The following is a 23,465-nucleotide window of genomic DNA, read 5'->3' on the forward strand; positions in this document are numbered from 1 at the left end:
CTTAGTAGGTAGGTTTTCTAGAATTATCTCTTGCCTTGTTATGTTTATCTCTTTCTATGTTTAACCCTTTTGAGTGTTCTATATAATCACTCATTAGGGCTAATTTTATTGTATCGAAGTTTAGTGAAATATTCTCTAAATTTATCAACATAAAGAGACGTTTGAGAGAAGGGTCATCATGATGAGGAGTTGCATTCCTTCCCTCAAACATCTATAAAGTACTCTCTTCAGTCCCTGATTGCACACAACATATCCCTATTCCAAAATCTATGCAAATCCACATCAAGAGAGAAGAGGAAACCAATCACCATCACTATCAGTTGTGGAGCAAGAAGAAACTATGAGAAAGGAATCCATTCCAACGAGAAGAGAACACGATTCATGACTTCCGGTATATTCTTTTCCCGTTTTGTTTCAAAACCATACTGTTAACTGTGTTTCTCAAAGTTGGACCGCCAAGATCCATTGCCCGTGTTCTCAATGTGTTGAACACCAATAAAAGCCAAATTAATCTAGTCGGATCCAAAGTAAGCTAGTCGAAACAAAAATGACTCAGACGAACCAAAAGTAAGCTATAATGTGATGTGTGTCGATCATACACTGTCATGTGTGAACAAGCATGAAATTATATATATATATGTCGATGTGGCCTCAATAAGTTTACATGAACAAAGAGAGTATAAGTAAAATATTAACACTAAGACATGTTTCCTTCTTCTAAGTACAAGACAATAAGCTAAGCCGGTTTTAGGCATCAGACCATGTGATATCATAGTCGCCAATCTCGGATTTTGGGATCCCCAATGCCTTCCACACTGCCGGAGATGCATCGACAATGTTGTAGGGGCATGGTGGCTGGAAGTCGTGATCGGAATCGCACCCATAAACTGAATCGCACTCATCAACGACCTTGGCCATCACGGATCTTCCATTGGCATTGACCTTCAAATTTATGATAAAATCCCTCTAATTTAGACATAACTATATAATTTTTTTCTAAATTGTGAAAATGAAAAAAGAAATTGCAGGAGAAAATTTCCATAAGAAATGTTTTTCCTGCAGTCCAAGCATGGCCTAAATTGACAAATTATTAATCAATTCAGTGAAGAAAATGGAAAACAAAGTGCACCATCATTCATGCTAAAGCAAGTGTTTCTATATATGACTAAATGTTTTTTGAGTTCTTCACTTGTGGCTTCTCGTGTATATGAAAATTTGCATTGGCCATATGGGTTCTATGACTTGAATTTCAATTAAAAAGTCTTTGTAGAAAACATTGATTTTATCAAGATTAAAGAAATTTACAATAGTAAAAATAGATAAGCCACAACCGACAACAAACTCGATCGCTCTAGGTGAATCCGTGCATGTACGACCTAATATGGGCTTATTATTTATCACATGGAAAAATGAAACGTCTAGATTGAAGGGAACGATTAAAATGTGATATTACCGGCCAGTAAGTGATTATAAATGTTAAAAGGGTAATGGGTTTTCCATTTCCCTGTTTCAGCCATTTCTCACCCTCCTCATGGAACTGAAAACCCTAGTTTTTGCACTAGCACTCTGACATGATTGGAGGGTTTGTATTTGAGTAAAAAAAAAAAATGGGTAAAAAGAGATTCCTATAAGAACTGTGAAGTTTACTAACACCATTTTTACCCATTTTCTCAGGTTAGGGTTTGTATTTGTTGCATCAAAGGCAAGGATTCTTGGGTAAGAAATGTTAACTATTTTTACCCATTTTCTCCAAATACAAACCCTAATCTGAGTAAAAAAAATGAAAATAACAACCCTAATCTCAAAAATAAAAGGAAAAAAAAACAAAATAGAGGATGGGAGAGACATGACTGACCTGGGTTGATGGTTTTGGATTGGAGAAGTAGAAGAATCGGCGCGAAATCAAGGGACCAAAATCACCTTTTCCTCTTCAAACACGAGAGAATCGTCGAGGGTTAGGTCGAGAGTCTTCAGCGTCTAGGGTTTTTTCTCTTCTTTTTTTTTTCTCTGATTCTGGGGCCCACCGCGGGAACCAATGAGGAGGTTTCACGAATATCGTCAAAGGGAGAACTACAAGAACCAAATGAACCATGTTTATGGTTTATTAGTACCATTAATCTGTTAGAATATACAAAAAATACTCTGTTTTTTTTTTATTATTGATTTACTCAAAAAACTCTGTTTTCTAATAATTAATTTACTTGCAGTTTGGATTAACTGATTGATGGTGGTTTATAGGGGTGCAACTCAGGTCGGGTGGGTCGGATTTTCCAAAATGCTACGCTACTCAAGAATTATCTCGGGTCGGGTCTAATTTTCTACAGGATTACCCTACCCAAGATAGTTTCTCGAGTTAGGTCGGGTCGGGTTTTCATTTTTTTTAGCGTGGGATGTTGATTAATTTTAAAGATTGGAAAAAAAATAAAAATAAAGCTTCACACCAAAAATCTCTAAATTTATGTCATCAAGGACACTATTTTCACATAATAAACGTGATCACCTCAGTGAAAACAATCGTATCAATATATAAGAAAATAATTTGCTATGTTATTCAAGATATATTTAAGAAAGTCATAGTACACCCATATGAGTCGGGTTGTGTTTCGGGTTTCGGGTTTTTTTTTCCTTTAAACCCCCGCCATACACAAGAATGAGTCAGGTTTCCCAATTTAAAATCCGACCCTACCCAAGACCCATGATTTCTAAACCCGACCATGTTATTTTCGGGTCGGGTCGATGCGGGTCAGGTAATCAGCCCTAGTGGTTTATATTTTCTATTAACTGGACCCAATGAAGCTGTTCCACGTGGGGGTTAGAAGTCCTTGGATGAGCTGTTCCTGAGATTGGCTGCCTTGCTTGGATGATTTAATCTTACATAAACCCTTGGGATGTTGTAGTGCAAAAAAGGAGAGGGTAATTCAAATTAAAAGGAGGAGCAAACTTGTAATTTTGAATAGTTCATATTCATTTAGAAGTGCTAAAACTGTATTTTACGGGTTGATTGTGAGACTTCTTCTCTCAACATTGTTTGAGAGAACTGATTAGTCTTTGATACGGATGAAAAACAGATTGTGACATTTTCCATTTCCTTTCATCTTCTGTTCTACACTTCTTTCTGATGAGACTCCATGGATTTCAGCCGTGCTATTTGTGTTCTCGTGGGCTTCTCTGCATCACTTCTCCTCTGTTTGCCAAATCTAAAATAATGGCAAAGATGGGAAATTATCATGGAAAAATCGAAAATAATAAGGGAAGCTCTCAAACAAGAAGAAGGGAGATTAGCCAGGCTACAAGAGAGGCATGATATGATCCTGAACCAGATAACTTCACACTAATTTGTCAACAAGGAATTGGAAGAAGCGTCGAGCAGCAGTGAACGAAGCTCACGAATTCTCTGCCGGTCTCCAAAAAATGCGGATGATGATCATATGCTCTTACCAGACTGCTAAAAGTGCAGGTCTGTAAAAGAAAATTCAGAGTGAAGAGCCTCAATATTCGCTTTATTATTATTTTTTAACTGAACAGAAATGCTCAAGAAAATTATAATTAGAAAAAAAAAATATCTTAGATCTCCCATGGATAAAAAAAATGCTAATCAAATGTTCCTGGGATTACATTAGCAACAATAACATTAACATTCCTGAATAATGTTTTAGTGAATATGATTAGCATTTGCTTGGATGCTAAAAAGAAAAGAAAAATACATTGAAAATTTGTATTATCTCTTTGTGGATTACATGTTAAGTAACATTAATTGAATCGATCTCTTGGGATCTTTGGCATTTAAATCAAAGAAAACTCCTCTTTTCCTCAGAGAGAGAGAGAGAGAGAGAGATTTATACAATGTGCCATATATTGCCGTTCTTCGCTTGCTTCAATCCGATCAAGAACCTTTGATCTTTCCCAAGCTTGAAGACGACTCGGAAACTCCCGTTGCTCTTTTCTCCCTTTTACTCTCCTTAGTCATCTCAAGAGATGCAAAACATGAAAGAGTAAGGAAGAGGGACCAAGGGTCATATATATAGGAGAAGAAATCTCCCTGTAAGCTTTCCATTCTCAGCGAAATTCGTTTGGGCTCTTGGGGCTAACTTTAGCAACTTTCTGAGCAAAACTTTGAGCCCAAGAACCTTCTAAAACCTAGTGATGTTGCCAGTTCAAGAATTTTCTAATGCAAGGCCATAAAATTAGAACTTTTAACATTACAGCCTTTAGGCCATGGGTAGTCCCATTTCTTCCATACATTCTTCAAAAAAAATTGTCAATATTGCTCTATAAGAACAAAGTCACAATTTTTTTTCTAAAGTTCAAACACCATCCCCTTCACCAAAACAGGAAACCAAGACCCACCAAAACTGGCATTTTTGAGATGGATTTCCTTCAGTGACCCTTGTTTTCAAACCTGGGGAGGAAGAAATAGAAGCCTACTGCTGACATTTTTTTTACCCCAAGACAGATGTTGTGTCACGCCCCGAAACGAGATATGCAATCGTCCACAATAAATTCCTAGATCATTGCTACATTGAAAAACAGTCATATTCTAGGACACAAATATATCGGGAAGTACTAAAACATTGCATAATTCTTGGTCTCTAAAATCCTTGCTGTCTGAAAGTTGATTTAGAAACTGATTTGTGGCCGTGTCTGTGTGCAATTATGGAGTGAAATTGCCATCAAATTTAGCTCGGTTTGTGTTCTAGTTGTTGTTGGTTATGCTTGGATGGAAATTATTGTGCAAACTCTTGCATTCATGATTTGCAATTGGTTTCAAAATCCTAACTAATTGAGGAGTTGAAAGTGGGAACGCCCTCATGACAGTATGCTGCCATGTTAACACAGTAATTGCCTACCTTGATAATTGTTGAAGGTAAATTCGGTTCCTCTCTCAAGCTTTGTCTGATCTAATAATGAAGTGTCTTCACAGAATTTGAATTGCTCTCAGTTAGTATAATTGCCTAGCTAAATTAGTGGCAAAGACATTGTTGAAGGCTTCCAGTCCATTGATTTCACAACCAATCCCGAAATCAACCACTCACAAACTAGGGATTAGCTTCCTGGTGTACTTACCCCGCATCAGTATACCATGCAATCGAAAGATTTGTTCAAAACATACTTTGAGCAACTCCTACGTCTGTATATGGATGAGATCTGGCATTGAAATGTGCGTATCGATCTACAACAATGAATCTAGTAGATTTTTCTTTTGGAATAGGCAGCCTGTCAATAAAATCCATTACAATATCTTCCCATACGTCCGTCAATGAAGACCCGCCAAGCTTTTGGATGAGATAAAGATTTTGCATGGATGGTACTTTATATCTCTAATCCCTAAAAGGGTCAACGATTAAGCTGATTACCTCATTAAGGCCCTGTTTGTTTAAGATTATGCCAGCAGATTGTGAGTCCAAAACCAATTATTGGACTCAAATTTACGTTTAATTTTGAGTCAAATAGTTGGTTTTGGACTCACAATCAGTTGGCATGTTCTCAAATGAACAGTGCCTAAGATAAGGGCCTGAACCGGGAACTTCTATTGATTACTTGTATATGGGGCAGTCTCTACCCAAAATGTCGACTTGTAATCTCTTTTATTTATTTAATGGGTTCCTTTTCTGAAAAAAAAATTCAGACATGACAATGCGGATAGTATGAACTTATATATGTATACCAATAAGTTTACATGGACAAAGAAAGTATAAGTAACATATTAACATAGTACGGCATGGAAGGAGCGACTATAAGCTTGTTTTAGGCATCAGACCATGTGACTTGTTGAAATTTGAGCGGTGGAAGAACAACTTTTATTCAATATAAAAGCTCAAAAGTACACAACTTGTATACACTCAATGCACTCAAGAGTTTCTCACCCACAATCACTTTGCTCTCATAACACACACTCAATTACTCCTTTGCACACTCTAAGGGGAAGCTTTGAACTCTACATACCCAAATGGAAGGGGATGCCTCCTTTTTATACTTGCTAGAGATGCTTCCCCATTATTCTAGAATGGTGGCTACACTCTTCTAGCATTAGATATTTCTAGAAAAAAACATCTAGAACAATGTTTTAAAAGAAAGGAAAAAGGAAGAGTGGAGAAATCTCTATAAAGAGGATTGTCTAAAAAGAAGAAGAAGAGAATTCTAGAGAGAGCTAGAAATCTAGAGAGAGAGAGTCGGTGCTCTCTTAACACTCCCCCTCAACGACAACTCTCTCTTTACCGGCTACTCTCTGTTATTTCTGATCTAGTGACCATGCCGAGTTGTCTTCTGAACTCCTCAAACTTTGTGCCACTTAGTCCTTTAGTAAATATGTCTGCAACCTGGCCTCCAGTCTTGATGTGCTTCATTTCAATTTGTCCTTGTAGCACCTTCTCTCGAATAAAGTGATAGTGTACTTCCACGTGCTTAGTCCTTGCGTGAAAGACTGGGTTCTCTGCCAATCTTATGGCTGATTGATTGTCGCAATGGATCTCCACCGAGTAGTCAATTGGTTGATGTAGGTCTTTCATCAGTTGCATTAGCCACGTGCTTTCTTGAGCTGCCATCGCTCATGCTCTATACTTAGCTTCTGTAGTTGACAAAGACATTGTTGGTTGTCTCTTGTGACACCATGACACTGCTCCTGATCCAAGGTGGAATACGTATCCAGTAGTTGAACGTCGTGTGTCATGGTCTCCAGCGTAGTCAGCATCGCAGTATCCTTTGACTTCACAGTCTGCTCCTTTCTTATAGAAAATTCCAAGGTCAAAGGTCCCTTTTACATACCTTAGTATGCGTCGAACTGCTTCTAAGTGAGGCTTTCTCGGTTGCTTCATGAATCGACTAGCCACTCCAACTGCGAAAGCGATGTCAGGCTGTGTGAGCGTTAGGTAGATTAGATTACCCACCAATTGTCTTTACATTGTTGAATCTTCCAATCTTTGGCCTTCTTCTGCACATAGCCTTGCATTGGGCTCAATTGGTGTAGATATTGGCTTGCAGTCAAGCATCCCAAATCGTTGTAAGAGATCTTTTACGTATTTTTGTTACCCTAGAAATACTCCTTCCTGGGTTCGTTCAACCTCAAGGCCAAGGAAGTGTTTTAGTTCTCCGAGTTCCTTCATCTGGAAGCGTACTGAAAGATTAGCTCTAATTTGCTTGATCCCTTCTTCGTCATCTCCCGTGATGATCAAATCATCCACATAGATCAGAATAACTGTAAGCTTTCCTCCTCCGGCTTTCACGAACAAGCTAGAATCTGACGGTGCTAGAGAATAACCACTTTGTATTAGGAACTCTCCAATTTTACCATACCAGGCTCTTGGTGCCTGCTTCAATCCATATAATGCTTTCTTCAGCTTGCATACGTAGCTTGGATATTTCTTGCTCTTGAAACCTTGGGGCTGCTCCATGTATATGTCATGATCTAGCTCGCCATGCAGAAACGCGTTCTTTACATCCATTTGCCAGAGCTTCCAAGACTTACTTGCAACGAGTGCTATTAAGAAACGTACTGTTGTAATCTTCGCCACCGGGCTGAAAGTCTCATCGTAGTCTATACTATATTTTTGTAAGAATCCTCGAGCCACTAGTCGTGCCTCATATCTTTCTACTGACCCATCAGGTCGAGTCTTCACTTTGTACACCCATTTGCAGGATATAGGGTGTATATTTCCAGACCTCGGTACCAATTCTGAAGTCTCATTTTGCCGCAAAGCTTGAATCTCTTCATCCGTAGCCTTTCTCAAGGATTTTCTCGGAATTGGTTGAGGATCTATTTCCTCCTCGAACTCTTCAAGTTGTCTTAGTCTTTCATCTTCAGGTGTCTTTTGCAATGCTCCTGTTCGCCAAGGACTCTTTGTTTTTTTCAGGAGTCTTGGATCCAGCATCTTCATGTTCTTCTTGGGTTCAACTTCTGGAACCTCACCAGGCTTTGATTGATCTTCGATTCTTTCTTGCAGCTTTTCTTCAATTTCTTTCATATTCGGCAGCAACACCTCTTGTGATGACCACCACGAAGACGCTTCATCGAACACCACATAATTTCCAGATGTTGTGAGATGTGAGATAGACAACAAATTCTTCTTCATCCCAGGCACATGGTACACATTCTCCAATGGTACCTGGCTAGAGCTGAATCGAGGAACTATTGTTGCCTTGCCGATGTGAGTGATAGGCAATCTAGAGTTATTTGACTTGACGACCACTCGTCCTTTCTTATATTCCGCCATATCGGTCAACTTCTCCATATCTCCAGTCATATGATTGGAGCATCCAGAATCTACAATCCAATCATCATCATAATTAATTAATTTATCACTCACTGTAACAAGTACAGACTCCTCCTCTGGTTCTATGACGCATGAGGCCGCAAGCTCCGTGGGGTCTTCAACGGCAAGTGATGCTTGAAAATCCCACTCATTTTCACCGTCATTCTCATTTTGGGTGGAGGTTGCTGCATTACCCTTCACTCGCTTGAACCAGCAGTCCCGTGCAAAGTGTCCTCTTTTTCCGCAGTTGTAGCACTGGTTATTTTGGCGACGATATTCTTATCTTCAGTGTCTCATCCTTGTCGAGCTCCCCCTTGCTGCGTGCCCTTTCCTTTTGGTCTCTTTTTCCATCCTTCTTGATATTTTCGATCACCGCCAGTTTTTGATCTCGCAGCATTTTTGTCATTGAATCATTTTCTCTTGCTGAACAGCGCCTTGTCATCATTTACTGAGGCTGTAGACATTTATTTGTCTAAGGCCTCCTGATTGGCTAGTATATTTTCCAACTCTATAAGAGTTGGCTCTTTGGCCCATCCACGGGTCGCCGTAATAAGCCCGTTATATTCCGGCATCAACCCGTGAATAATTATTCTCCTCATTCGTGCTTCGAAGATGGCATTTGTAGGATCTAATTTTGAAAGTTCTTCACAAATAGATTTAATTTTTGTGAAATATTCACTCACTATCATATCCTTTTGTGAAGATGATAGGAGCTCGTTCTCCAACCGCTGGAGCTTAGCATCATTCGTTCGTGCAAAAAGAGCCGCTAGTGTGTCCCACGCCTCCTTTGGCGTTTTCACGCTTTTAATGTATTGCAGTAATTCATCTTGAATAGTTACTGCAAGAACGTACATAGCCTTACCAGCCTTAATCTTCCATTTCTTCAACTCGTCAGCATTAGCGGGTGGTGTGGTGTTTTCGCCACCGACAATATCCCACAAGTCCTGTCCGAGCAGGTAAAATTGTACGCGAACACTCCAATTGTTGTAGTTGTTGTCATTGAGCTTCTTCACGCCGCTAGCCGAACCAGAAATATCTGTCATCGTGACTTGGTGATGCCCTGCACTCTACCAAGTAAGCCTGGTCCCAGACCAATAAGCTTTGCAGTCCCTGACTGTATAGTTGCAGAACTTCCAGATAAAACGATCCCTGATCGCCTGCTCTGATACCACTTGTTGAAATTTGAGCGGTGGAAGAACAACTTTTATTCAATATAAAAGCTGTACACAACTTGTATACACTCAATGCACTCAAGAGTTTCTCACCCACAATCACTTTGCTCTCATCACACACACTCAATTACTCCTTTGCACACTCTAAGGGGAAGCTTTGAACTCTACATACCCAAATGGAAGGGGATGCCTCCTTTTTATACTTGCTAGAGATGCTTCCCCATTATTCTAGAATGGTGGCTACACTCTTCTAGCATTAGATATTTCTAGAAAAAAACATCTAGAACAATGTTTTAAAAGAAAGGAAAAAGGAAGAGTGGAGAAATCTCTAGAAAGAGGATTGTCTAAAAAGAAGAAGAAGAGAATTCTAGAGAGAGGATTCTAGAAATCTAGAGAGAGAGAGAGTCGGTGCTCTCTTAACAATATCATAGTCGCCAATCTCGGATTTTGGGATCCCCAATGCCTTCCACACAGCAGGAGATGCATCCACAATGTTGTAGGGGCACGGCGGCTGGAAGTCTTGATCAGAATCGCACCCATAAACTGAATCACACTCATCAACGACCTTGGCCATCACTGATCTTCCATTGGCAGTGATCTTAATGCTGTTCAAACAACGGCTTCCACCATTGTACCACCCAATAGACAATGCCACGACAAACTCATCGTCACTATGGTATTTGTTGTCACACTCCGAGGGGCCTCCGCCATCACCGCCTTTGGCAAAGCTGTTGATGGTCATGGTTGCCTAAGTGTCGCCGGTGATGGGAGGGCAGCAATGGTACTGTGGGTACAACTTTCCGGCCTCGCAACAGTCAAAGTCGTTCTCCCTGTTTCAATTTTCAGTCTTGCCTCGCAAGTAGCCTCTGGGATGGCAAGATCCAAGTGAAGAATAGCAATGCCCAACATGGAGGCTTGCTAGAACTAGAAAAACCATTGCAAGTAGAGACTTGTTAGCCATTCTTGGTGGTTTCTATCTCTTGCCTTCTTCTTCTTCTTTTTTCTAATTGAAAGGTTGGTTTGCTGTAGTTGTGAAGTGTAATTTAGTAGGGCATGCTATTTATAGGGGGATTATGGAAAGAAGAGTTAGAGACCCCTTATAGCTTTCAAGAAAAAAAAAAGGCAGGGTCCCATGTAGACTCTATCTTTGTACTACCTATGCAATGAACTAGAATGGGAAGACAACGTATGCCAAGACCAAACAAATCGGCAAGGCTTCGGCTCTCATCTTTTTTGTGATCTTAGAAATCCTCTGTAATATTTTGTTCTCCACTAACCCAGATCTTTCACCAATTACTAAATTGCCAAAGTAGTAGTCAATTCAGTTAAGAAAATGGAATACCCCACTTAAGGACAAGTTAAGTTGCCACTTGTGGCCTTTCGTGTAGATAAAAGTTTACATTGGCCTTATGGTCTCTCTTCTTTTTTTTCTTTTTTTTGAATGGTAATTGGCCTTATGGTTTCTATCACTTGAATTTCAATTAAAAGTCTTTGGAGAAAACAAAGTTTTTAAGAATTCACAATGCCAAGAAAGGGAAACCCCTTGAGTTTTCTGTTAAAATGCAAAAAATATTTGTTTTCTTGGTTTCCTCATAAACCTTCAATTACTGACGTGGAAATAGACAAATATTATGTGTATTTCTCATGAGTTTCTGACAATCCGATTTCTGTTGAACGGAAGAGGAAAAAGGGGACTTTTCCCGAGTTTTCCTGCCAAATTTAACTTGCACATCTGCTCTCTCCCGTAATCGCCCGAGTTAGACCTAAGCCTCTCTCTCTCTCTCTAATATCTATCTATACCAGCGTCAGCTGATTTCTCATCACGGATTCGCTTCCTTGTAATGGATTAACCTCTCTCGACCCCTACAACCATTTCCTTGGTAAAGAATTTCAATCAGTGCTTCAGAAATGGGTACGACTGAAGAGTTAGTGGACTCGGCATTGAGTCACTAAATCAATCAAACTATTAGATATGGAGAACATGTATGGAGTCTTATTAGATCTGGCAAATGGGCAGGTTGGATTGGGTTACCCGCAGTTCATGGGGGTGCAGGTAAAACGGGTTGGGTCAAAAATCACCCGCATCCCTACAGGTCAACACTTAGGGGACCCGCACCCGCTGGGGATGTGTTGGGTCAACTCGCAGGCAACCCGCAATTTTTTACCAAAGAGTTTTTTTTTTTTTTTGGGTGAATAAGGAAATTATAGCAACAAAAACAAAAGAAGTGACTTAGAAAAAATGCTTGGAGTACCCCCATTGCAAACGAACCTTTGACCCTTTTATACTAGCTAGGTTGCATTTCCTCTTAATCTAGACTGTCCATTTCTCTTTTTCTTTGATCTCACGGTTCGTATGGATTGCTTCTCAATAAAGTAAAACAAAATGCCTTGAGTACCCTCCAAAAGAGAGAAATCCCCTCTTTTATCTTAAAGTTGCTCTTTGTTGCGAGTTAGGAAATGCATCTAGTATCTACTCGAACCAAAATAAAGAAAGAAAAAGAAAAAGAAAAAACGAAATGCGGGTATCCACGGGTAGGGGTGGACATGGTTCCGGTTCAACCGGAAGAACTAAACCGAACCGACCTATTTGGTTCGGTTCCAAATTTAAATGGTTTGGTTCCGTTTCAGATGTTTGGGAACCAATTGCACTTGATTCGGTTCTGGGTTTGGGTTCCTGGAACCGAGAGCCGAACCAAGAATCATGACACCCCTAACGGATAAAATCACCCCCTCCTCATAACAGTTCCGTGAGAATGGTTTACTTATGCTTGATGAAGATATATCAAACCCTTAAGCACCTGCATAGAAATTGAAACATGCTTCCTCAAATAAATGGGAAAAAATTTGTTTCCATAGTATGATAAATGAACCCATGCATTCCATTCATTCTCCAATAAATGGGAAAAATCTTAAAAATAAAGGTTGGGTAAACCCAGAACTGAACCGAACAGATCAAGTTCAGTTCTGGTTCGGTTCAGTTCCGTTCCAAAAATAAGTGGTTCAGTTCTGGTTTCAAAGTATGGGAACCGATTGCATATGGTTCGATTCTGGGTCTACCCCAGAACCGAACCAAACCGAACCATGTCCACCCCTATCCGCGGGTACCCGCGGGTTCACCAGACCCAACCCATGTTTTGGCGGGTGGGGTGACCCACAGGTCAATTTTGACAGGTCACTCAAATGCCAACCCAAACTCGCAAATTTCCGGGTAGGTTGGGTCGACCCGCGTGCACGGGTCGATTTTGCTAGGTCTAAGCCTTATCTAGTGGGAGAAGATTTATGTGAGGTTGTTTACAGTAATGCCAATGTGGCTCCTGATGATATATAAGAAAATGCATACATATTGAAAATACAGAGGATGGTGAATGCCAAGGTCAAATTCTTTTTGAAGAGATCTATTTCTCATAACTTGTTTGAACACATCATTAGGTGTAAATCAGCGAGCGATATTTGGGGTACGAAGGGATAATAATTAACAAACTAGCATAGTAAATATAAATGAACAAGCATACAGTGTCATGTGAACAAGCATGAAATTTTATACGGATGACCCCAACAAGTTTACATAGATGTAAGTAAAATATTAACAGTATGACATGTTTCCTTCTTCCTACTAAGTACAAGAAAATAAGCTAAGCTGGTTTCAGGCATCAGACCAAGTGATATCATAGTCGCCAATCTCCGATTTTGGGATCCCTAGTGCCTTCCACACCGCAGGAGATGCATCCACAATGTTGTAGGGACACGGTGGCTGGAAGTCATGATCGGAATCGCACCCATAAACTGAATCGCACTCATCAACCACCTTGGCCATCACAGATCTTCCATTGGCATTGATCTTGATGTTGTTCAGGCAACGACTTCCACCGTTATACCACCCCGTAGATAATGCCACAACAAACGCAGCGTCGCTATGGTATTGGCTGTCGCACTCAGAAGGGCCTCCACCATCACCGCCTTTGGCAAAGCTGTTGATGGTCATGGTTGCCGGAGTGTCACCGGTGGTCGGAGGGGAGCAACGGTACTGTGGGTACAACTTGCCAGCCTTGCAACAGTCGGAGTCGTTCTCCGTGTTGCAATGGCCAGTCTTTCCTCGTAAGTAGCCGCTGGGATGGCAAGATCCAAGGGGAGAAAAGCAATGCCCAACATGGAGGCTTGCTAGAACTAGTAAAATCATTGCAAGTAGAGACTTGTTAGCCATCCTAGTTGGTTTCTATCACTTGCTGCCTTCTTCTACTTCTTGAAAGGTTTGTTTGTTGTATTTGTGAAGTCTAATTTAGTAGCGAATACTATTTATAGGAGACGATGGAAGAAAGAGTTGGAGACCCTTATTGCTTTCAAGAAAAGTAGGGTCCCACGAAGACGCTATCTTTGTACTACCTATAAAATTAAAAAATGGGAAGACAGCGTACGCTATCTTTCTACTACCTATAAAATTAAAAAATGAGTTGCAACTTGTATAAATTTACAAATAGATAAGCCAACCAAAGCCTCAAATCTATGATGGTTCCAAAAAATTCTACTTAATTTTAAATGGGGTGACGTTGTCATTGGGCTCTTGCAATGGTAACACTCAACCAATAGGGGCACCCTTTCATCCGATTTTCCCATGGACGCCCTTCAGTCTAGCACTCTTCATCTTTTTAGGAGATTTTATATGCCGTACGCTCGTTAAGCCTATTTTTTGAAAAAATACTATGGGGCCCACTTCATAAGATAATCCACAATGTAAAATAGGTTGTATCCTATAGATCATCCCCATAAGATGATCCCAACTTCCAGTATTTCTCAAAAAATAAAGTGGGCACACTTCATAGGATGATCCAAACCGTTCATTCGTTCGTTGGACCACGGCGAAAATAAAGTGCACCTTATAAATCACCCCTATAAAATGATCCTGACCACTTAATAGGATGATCAAAACCGTTCGCTTGTTATGCCACAGCATAAATAAGTTGTAGCATGTAAATAATCTCCAAAGAATGGTCCTAACCCTCGGTCTATAGTTAAATACAGGACTTCACACGCACACCATATAAAATCTCATTGCCTACTGATATTTGCACTCCCATGTTATGGTAATGAGACAAGAACACCTTGTCTTTTATTATTTAACCACTATTACAATTCTCAAAAAGCTATCAGTAGCCAAGTAAAAAAGGAAAAGACAGGGTCAGTTTGTGTCATTATCAAAACATGGATGTGGAAATATCAGTAGCCTTTTCTTTTTATTCAAGTCCCTATTTGGATTCCAAGAAAACATTTCTAACTGAAGTTTTTCTTCAATTTTTTTTTTTTTTTTTCGTTTCACGATTTAGAGTTATATGATTATTGTTGATTTATTTTCATAAATCGAAGGTCACTCTAAGTAAAAATTGAATCTGATCAGTTCAAGCTCTCTTTTTATGTGTAAAACAAGTAAGAAATTTTAGAAATATTTTCCTATCCAAACTTTTCCGGAAAATTCCAACAATACAAATAGGGAAAAGACAAGAAATGTTTCAAGTGTTGAAGAAATGACTTCGGAATGACTCTTTATGACATATCACATAAAAGCGTTTCCATACAAAGAAAAAGACTGACATACCCTTCTATAGTAAACGAGCCGAGCCGAGCCGAGCTTGGCCAGGCTCGGCTCGGCTCGTTAGGCTCAAAGGCTCGGCTCGGTCAGGCTCGGCCAGGCTCGCGAGCTTTATCGAGCTTGGGTTATAAAGTTTCACACATGTCAAAGGTTCCTCGCAAAAAAAAGTAATCATTACAAACAAAAAGTAAAATAGCTGAATTTATAAAGTTTAAAATGAAAAATTACCAAGAAAAGGTAGTAAGTTATGACAATTAAGAAAAAAATACCAAAAAAGGCTAAAAGTTATGACAATTACGGGAAAAAATTAATTTCCGATTTTTCACAACCGTTTGATACGCACCCTCAGTACATTTTTGCAGATTATGTTGACATGACATACGCACCCTCAGTATGTTTTTGCAGATGATGTTGACATGACGAGCCTTAACGAGCCGAGCCTGGCCTAACTCGGGCTCGGCTCGGCTCGTTAAGGATTCGAGCCGAGCTTTTTTCGAGCCGAGCTCGAGCGAGCTTCCAATCCCGAGCCAAAATTGACACCCTTATGCTTTGTTTGGTTGCTGGGTTTTTTTTGTTCCCAGGATTTATGTGGGTAAAGGTTTAGTGGTCACATCAGCTTTTTCTTGCTGACATCAGCAAAATCTTGTCTTAAAAAGGGTGTTCTCTCTTTCTCTCTCTACCCTCTCTCTCCACTTACCATAATATCTTTCTCTAATTAATGCTTGTCCCCTCTTTTGTCTCCTACCTTTACCCACATAAATCCCAGGAAAAAAAAAAAACCCGGCATCCAAACAGAGCATTAGTCTCAACCTTCTTCTCCTAAGTTACACCTTTGGGTTCGACAGGAAAATTTTAGGAGTTGAAGCTGTTAGGAATTAATCCTAACGATGGATGTGGCCTTTCCAAGATCGATGGCCTAGATCATTTTAGTTGGTTACTTGCTTTTGTAAAAATGCATTAAGTGCTTAAAGAATGGTCGTAACCCTTTATTGAAAAAAGTTGTAATTAAAAGGGTGTAAACTTAAAGAGATGTTTGAGATAAGGGTCAGCATGATGAGGAGTTGCATTCCTTCCCTCGAACATCTATAAAGTACTCTCTTCAGTCCCTGATTGCACACAACATATCTCTATTCCAAAATCTATGCAAATCCACATCAAGAGAGAAGAGGAAACCAATCCCCATCACTATCAGTTGTGGAGCAAGAAGAAACTATGAGAAAGGAATCCATTCCAACGAGAAGAGAACACGATTCATGACTTCTGGTATATTCTTTTCCCGTTTTGTTTCATGATGTTAACTGTGTTTCTTAAAGTTGGACCGCCGAGATCCATTGCCCGTGTTCTCAATGTGTTGAACACCAATAGAAGCTAAATTAATCTAGTCGGATCCAAATTAAGCTAGTCGAAACAAAAATGACTCAGACCAACCCAAAGTAAGCTATAATGTGATGTGTGTCGATCATACACTGTCATGTGTGAACAAGCATGAAATTTTATATATATATGTCGATGTGGCCTCAATAAGTTTACGTGAACAAAGAGAGTATAAGTAAAATATTAACACTAAGACATGTTTCCTTCTTCTAGGTACAAGACAATAAGCTAAGCTGGTTTTAGGCATCAGACCATGTGATATCATAGTCGCCAATCTCGGATTTTGGGATCCCCAATGCCTTCCACACTGCCGGAGATGCATCCACAATGTTGTAGGGGCATGGTGGCTGGAAGTCGTGATCGGAATCGCACCCATAAACTGAATCGCACTCATCAACGACCTTGACCATCACGGATCTTCCATTGGCATTGATCTTGATGTTGTTCAGGCAACGACTTCCACCATTATACCACCCCGTAGACAATGCCACAACAAACTCATTGTCACTATGGTATTGATTGTCGCACTCGGAAGGGCCTCCACCATCACCACCTTTGGCAAAGCTGTTGATGGTCATGGTTGCCGGAGTGTTGCCAGTGATCGGAGGAGAGCAACGGTATTGTGGGTACAACTTTCCGGCCTTGCAACAGTCAGAGTCATTCTCCGGGTTGCAATTGCCAGTCTTGCCTCTCAAGTAGCCGCTGGGATGGCACGATCCAAATGGAGAATAGCAATGCCCAACATGGAGGGTTGCTAGAACTAGTAAAACCATTGCAAGTAGTGACTTGTTAGCCATCCTTGGTTGTTTCTATCACTTGCCTTCTTCTTCTAGTTGAATGGTTGGTCTGTTGTATTTGTGAAGTCTAATTTAGGAGTGCATCCTATTTATAGGGAGAGCCTCCTTGCTTTCCCCACGGAGACTCTTATTTTGTACTACGTATGAAATTACAGAATGGAAAGACAACGTACACGGAAAACAAACAAATCGTCACGGCTACGGCTCTCTTCTTGTTTGTATAATTTAGCCCCATTTCTATCTCAATGTGGACTTAGATGTCCTCTGTAATATTTGCGCTTCACAACCCAGCTTTATTTTCTAGGGCCCAGTTTGGATTGAAAGAAATTTCTGGAAAAATTAGAAATCGTCAAACTTTTCAAGAATTTCTCTTGAGGAAAAAAAAAAGCAACGTGAACCACGACAGTTCAAGTTTTCTTTAGAGAAACCTTCAAATTTATGATAAAATCCCTCTAATTTAGACATAACTATATCATTTCCTTCTAAATTGTGAAAATGGAAAAAGAAATTGCAGGAAAAAATTTCCATAAGAAATGTTTTTCCTGCAGTACAAACATGGCCTAAATTGACAAATTATTAGTCAATTCAGTGAAGAAAATGTAAAACAACGTGCACCATCATTCATGCTAAAGTAAGTGTTTCTATATATGACTAAATGTTTTTTGAGTTGTTCACTTGTGGCTTCTCGTGTATATGAAATTTTGCATTGGCCATATGGGTTCTATGACTTGAATGCGTGCATGTACGACCTAATATGGGCTTATTATTTATCACTTGGAAAAATGAAAGGTCTAGATTGAAGGGAACGATTAAAATGTGATACTACCGGCCAGTAAGTGATTATAAATGTTAAAAGGGTAATTGGTGTCAGCATTTCAATGCGGATTAAAACACCACCGAAGCAAATCCTAGTCAACTCGAGCATGTCAAAGTCGAGTACTCGATAGATGCGGGTGAGTACTCGGCTGAGTTGTCATAATTCGGGAGAGTCAAAGGAGCTTTTAATGACTTTGTAGGGCAAAGTGCAAACTCGGACAAGAAGTGAAAGGGACTGGACTCTTGAAGTACACAATGATGCCGGTGAGTATAGAAACTATGATACATGGGAGTGTAATGAAAGTACGTGCACACGAAAAAAGTTTAATGGGGCCTATCTATCTAGACGTTCGAAGTCGTTCATTTGTTCATCCCTATCATAGGTAGGTCGCGCCTTAAAAAAATTATCTTCTTATGATGACCCTAATTCTTTGATATATTTGGTGTAAAAATGGACGCTTCAAAGAGGTCAAACATTCAGCTTAGAAACCTCCAAAAAAAATTTTAAAAAAAAAGGTAGGATTATACCATGGAGATTATTTTTGGGCAGGGACTATGCACATGAACAAATGAAAATTTATTGGAAACAAGTGGGTCTCATTGCACTTTCTTTAGTTTGTTTATTTTCATTAAAATGCACTGGGTGCGTTTAGATTGGCATAATCAAGCGCTGGAATCAGCATCCTATGTTGATTCTGCCTGATTGGTTCAAAAAATGAATAGATTCAGGGGACGAAATATTAAAGGGTGAAAATGTCGGAATCTGTGTCTCGCCCCAAGAGGAGGTATTTTAATTCCACTTGGTCGGGATGAAATTTTTATTAGAATTTTTTGAAATAAATTTTTAATTTTATCTTTTTCCAATCCCTTTACAGGAGAACTAGAATAGGAAGCTGTTTCGGATTCCTGATTTCAAGCCAAACCGAACCAATAGTTTTTATGGTGGATGGCCGTGCAGAGTGCATATGACCCAAAAAAGGGTCACAGTATGATCTTAAGGCTATGTTTGGTAATTCCATGGAATATTAGTTTATCCAATGGTGAGCGAGGGTGGGAGTGTTGGGGGTTCCACATATGAAAGCAAAGACATCCCATGTTGGTAAGTAAAAGATGTGGATGGGCATTATTAGGACTTGGGCACCCTCCCCCCTCCCCATAACGGCTAGCTTTCAAGGGTGAGTTCTACTCGGATCCCAACAAGAGGTATCGGAGTAGGAGCGTGGTAACCCCAGTTTAGCCTCCAAGGATGGAAATATTCCCCGGGGAAGATCCCGGTAACCCCAGTATGCCTCCGAGGACTAAAAAATCCCTCGGGGAAGATCTCTTAGCTCCCACGTTGCACCCGCCTGGATGGGGAGATTGTCCACATTACTGCCACGTGGAGAGGGAGCTTGTTTGGAGTTCCACATGAAAGTAAAGATCCCACAGGTAAAGTAACAGATGTGTATAGAGGCTTTTTTAGGACTTTGGTACCCTCCCCTTAACAGCTAGCTTTTAAGGGTGAGGTCTACCCATGTCCCAACGGGGAGAAGGAGAGACCTTAAGGCCTTCTTTGGAATATTGCAAGAATTACATTTCTGGCAGAAATTTTGTTCTTGGGAAAAAAAATTCTTTCCTAGATTTAGAGCAAAATGATATGATTATCGCTAATTTAGAGGGATATCCTCATAAATAGAATGTCCCTCTAAATAAAATTTGGATAGGTTGGTTCCAATTATCTTTATCATATTTTAAAAAAAAGTAGGAAATTTTAGAAATAGTTTTCCTTTCCAAACTTTTTCACAAAAATTTTCCTTTCTCGACCTCTGCAACCGTTTCTTTGGTGACAATGTTCAATCGGTGCTTCAGAAATGGGTATGAGCAGAAGTGAAAGTGAACTAGGCATTGAATCACTAAATCAATCAAACTAAACGATACGGAGAACATGTATTGAGTCTTGTGGGAGAAGATTTATGAGAGCTTGTTTGTCGTAATGCCATTATGACTACGGATGCTACATAAGAAATGCTGACATATTGAAAACATGGAGGATGGTAAATACTAAGTCCAAATTTCTTTTGAAGAGGTCTGTTTCTCATGATCGGTTGAACACATCATTAGGAATAAATTGGCGATGATATTTGGAGTAGGGAGGGATCATAAATAACAAACATAGTAAATAGTAAGATATAAGGTGATGCATATAGATCATATGATGAAATTTTCTACATATGACCCCAATAAGCTTACATAGAGGGAGGGAGTATGAGCAACATATTAACACTGAGACATGTTTCCTTCCTCCAAGGAGAAGAAAATTAGCTAAACTGGTTTCAAGCATCAGACCATGTGATATCGTAGTCTCCAATCTCTGATTTTGGGATCCCCAATGCCTTCCACACTGCCGGAGATGCGTCCACAATGTTGTAGGGGCATGGTGGCTGGAAGTCGTGATCAGAATCACACCCATAAACTGAATCGCACTCATCAACCACCTTCGCCTTCACAGATCTTCCATTGGCATTGATCTTGATGTTGTTCAGACAACGACTTCCACCATTATACCACCCCGTAGACAATGCCACGACAAACTCATCGTCACTATGGTATTGGTTGTCGCACTCCGAAGGGCCTCCGCCATCACCGCCTTTGGCAAAGCTATTGATGGTCATGGTTGCCAGAGTGTCGCCGGAGATTGGAGGGGAGCAGTGGTACTGTGGATACAACTTTCCGGCCTTGCAACAGTCAGAGTCGTTCTCCCTGTTGCAATTACCAGTCTTGCCACGTAAGTAGCCGCTGGGATGGCAAGATCCAAGGGGAGAATAGCAATGCCCAACATGGAGGCTTGCTAGAACTAGTAAAACCATTGCAACTAGACACTTGTTAGCCATTCTCGATTTCTCGTTGGTGTCTATCACTTGCCTTCTTCTTCTTCTTCAACTTGAAAGGTTGGTTTGCTATGGTTGTGAAGTGTAATTTAGTAGTGCATGCTATTTATAGGGAGACCCTTCTTTCTTTCCCACGAAAACTCTTATTTTGTACTACATATGGAATTACAAAATGGAAAGACAACGTAAGCGAAAACCAAACAGATCGTCACGGCTACGGATCTCTAGTTGTTTTGTTATGGTTAGTATATTTTAACCCTATATCTATCTCTACATGAACTTAGTAAGGCTCTGTAATATTTGTAACCCACAACTCAACTTACATTTCTAAGGCCCTGTTTGAACTGCAATAATTTTCTGGTAAAGTTTGGAATCAAAAAAAAACTTTTCCATAATTTCTCAGAAAAATAAAGCAACTTGAACCACAACCTTCAAATTATAATAAAATCCCTCTAAGTTAGCCATAACTATATCATTTCCCTCTAAATTGTAAAAACGAAGAAAACATTTTCTGTAGGAAATGTTTTCTTGGGGTCCAAACGTGGCCTAAATTGACAAATTAGTAGTCAATTCAGTAAAGAGAATGGATGATTGAGGTCATTGGTTCAAAATCACCTTCTCCAGTAAGTGATTGCGAAGGTTCATAGGGTAATTGGTACACCTTAAGAGTTCTAATTGGACATGGATGCTTAGTGGAGCCTATACAATCACATTTGTGTAAGGTGGTTAATCAATTGTGTCCTGTTCTAATTATATCAAAACCAATTCATGTGTTTCTATTACAGGGAGAACTCTAACAACAAAAAAGTCTATAAATTTTTAAGGGATTGGTACTCATTGCCATTTACAGATCACTAACAAGATCAAATCCCATTAGAGATCAAATCAACTAGAGAGGTAGTGGAAGATCCAACCCCGAATTATTTGTTCACATGCACAATCGAAGTAACTTTTAAAATCTTAGTTTGTATTCTAGTAATGTGTGTGGTTGGATCAGTTATATAGATGTAGACTTAATCTTAAATCGTCAAGAAAAAATTTAGATCTGATATTATATGGGATTTGCTAGGTACCATCACAGAAGGCATTTTGCTGACCAGCTGTTGCATGAGAGAGCAGACACCTCAAATTAATCAAATGAATAAGACAAAATCTCAGCCTATGTGGCTGCTTTCTCATGCAACAGCCAGTCTGTGAAATGCCTTCGGTGATGGTTCGTAGCAAATGCCTAGATTATTAAACAAATCAAAAGATTTGATCATTATAATCTATGTTAGACCCACTTGCTAATGTTTAATCTACGATTATAGCTGGTATCAGTGCCAACCATGTAAATCTAGGATTAAAACATCAAGTAAAAGATAATGCATAAAAAAAGCGAAAGGAGGGATCTTAACACCTTGTAAGTGATTATTTTGATAAAGCTCCTTTTTATTTTCTTGAAAAAGTATTTGACTCTCTTGAATCTAACTACTATATATAAAGGTGGAATCGTGGGTAAAGTTCTTCCACCCTTTGCCAAAAATCCTAACTAAAGGTGGAATCGTGGGTAAAGTTCTTCCACCCTTTGCCAAAAATCCTAACTGTATTATGCCTATTCTCTTTAATAATAAGTTATGATATTAACTACTTTGTTTAGAGTAAAATCGTAATCTATATACGAAAAGTACCGACCCGGGTACACGTCTATGACAATTATGAAAAAATATACCAAGAAAAGGTAAAGACATATGACAATGACGAAACAACTACTTGATATTACTCATCCAGGACTCTTGCAAAATATTGATGGATTCCGGGCACCTCAAGAAGAAGAACAATTATGGGAACCTTGGAGGGCTAGGATCAGCCTATATCGATTGGAGGGCTAGGATAATATTAATAATTATTTAATATTATCCCGAAATTACCAAAATTTCGTTCAAAATTCTATACGAGAAAAATAGTCGTTCATTGATTTAGTCGGATTTCACGTGAAATCTGCGAAATCCATAAAAATCAATTTAAAAAATACTTTAACTCGGTCAAAATTTCAGTAAGTTTGGCCGAAATTTCAGGATAATATTAAATAAGGGATAAAATCCATATTTTTTTGGGATATTCCTTAAATTTCCGAACGGGATTTCGGTGGGAAATGAAATTTCGATCGAAATTTTGAAAATTCAATTAAATTTCGGAATAAAATTTCAAGGCAAAACAAAATTTCGTTACAAATTTCATTCCATTTCGGGTTGACTGGATTTGGATTTCGGTCGAAATTTCAAACCATGCTTAAGAGCAAGATTTTAAATTTCAATTTAAGTTTCGATCGTCTTGGAAATGCGGACGTTTCGGTTTCAGATGAAAATTTCGGTAAAAGGTAAAGTAGTACCGTTTTCCCTATTATATGAAGAGATCCTAGGTGGTTGTTCCTTTTAAGCAACTCCAATATCAGATTGTCACTTCATTTTGCACTATTTGAACTGATATTTCGGTCCCACGTGCAACGCATGTGCATTTTTCCTAGTGTTTTACAAAAGGGTGAAAGGAAAGCAAGAGCTTCAAGAAACACAATGATGGGAATTAACTCTTCTCCTCCTTCCCAAACAAATCGCCCACAGATAACATCGCAC

General features: G+C 39.4%; 2 protein-coding genes and 1 pseudogene across 2 annotated transcripts; all 3 read right to left on the reverse strand.

Moving 5' to 3' along the window:
- Window positions 1-608: 608 nt before the first annotated feature.
- On the reverse strand, window positions 609-13,706 carry LOC143880828 (kiwellin-1-like; annotated as a pseudogene).
- A 2,765-nt stretch (window positions 13,707-16,471) lies between these two features.
- LOC143880829 (putative ripening-related protein 1) lies at window positions 16,472-17,215 on the reverse strand. Its single transcript, XM_077383803.1, has one exon. The coding sequence runs from the start codon at window positions 17,168-17,170 to the stop codon at window positions 16,613-16,615; it is 558 nt and encodes a 185-aa protein (XP_077239918.1). The 5' UTR covers window positions 17,171-17,215; the 3' UTR covers window positions 16,472-16,612.
- A 3,022-nt stretch (window positions 17,216-20,237) lies between these two features.
- Window positions 20,238-20,917, reverse strand: LOC143880830 (putative ripening-related protein 1). The gene has a single exon (XM_077383804.1). The coding sequence runs from the start codon at window positions 20,854-20,856 to the stop codon at window positions 20,299-20,301; it is 558 nt and encodes a 185-aa protein (XP_077239919.1). The 5' UTR covers window positions 20,857-20,917; the 3' UTR covers window positions 20,238-20,298.
- Between the last annotated feature and the right edge of the window lie 2,548 nt (window positions 20,918-23,465).

The sequence above is a fragment of the Tasmannia lanceolata genome, unplaced genomic scaffold (assembly GCF_043159265.1).
Source record: "Tasmannia lanceolata isolate RefF3 unplaced genomic scaffold, GAP_Taslan_0.1 ptg000007l, whole genome shotgun sequence".
Lineage (NCBI taxonomy): Eukaryota > Viridiplantae > Streptophyta > Magnoliopsida > Canellales > Winteraceae > Tasmannia > Tasmannia lanceolata.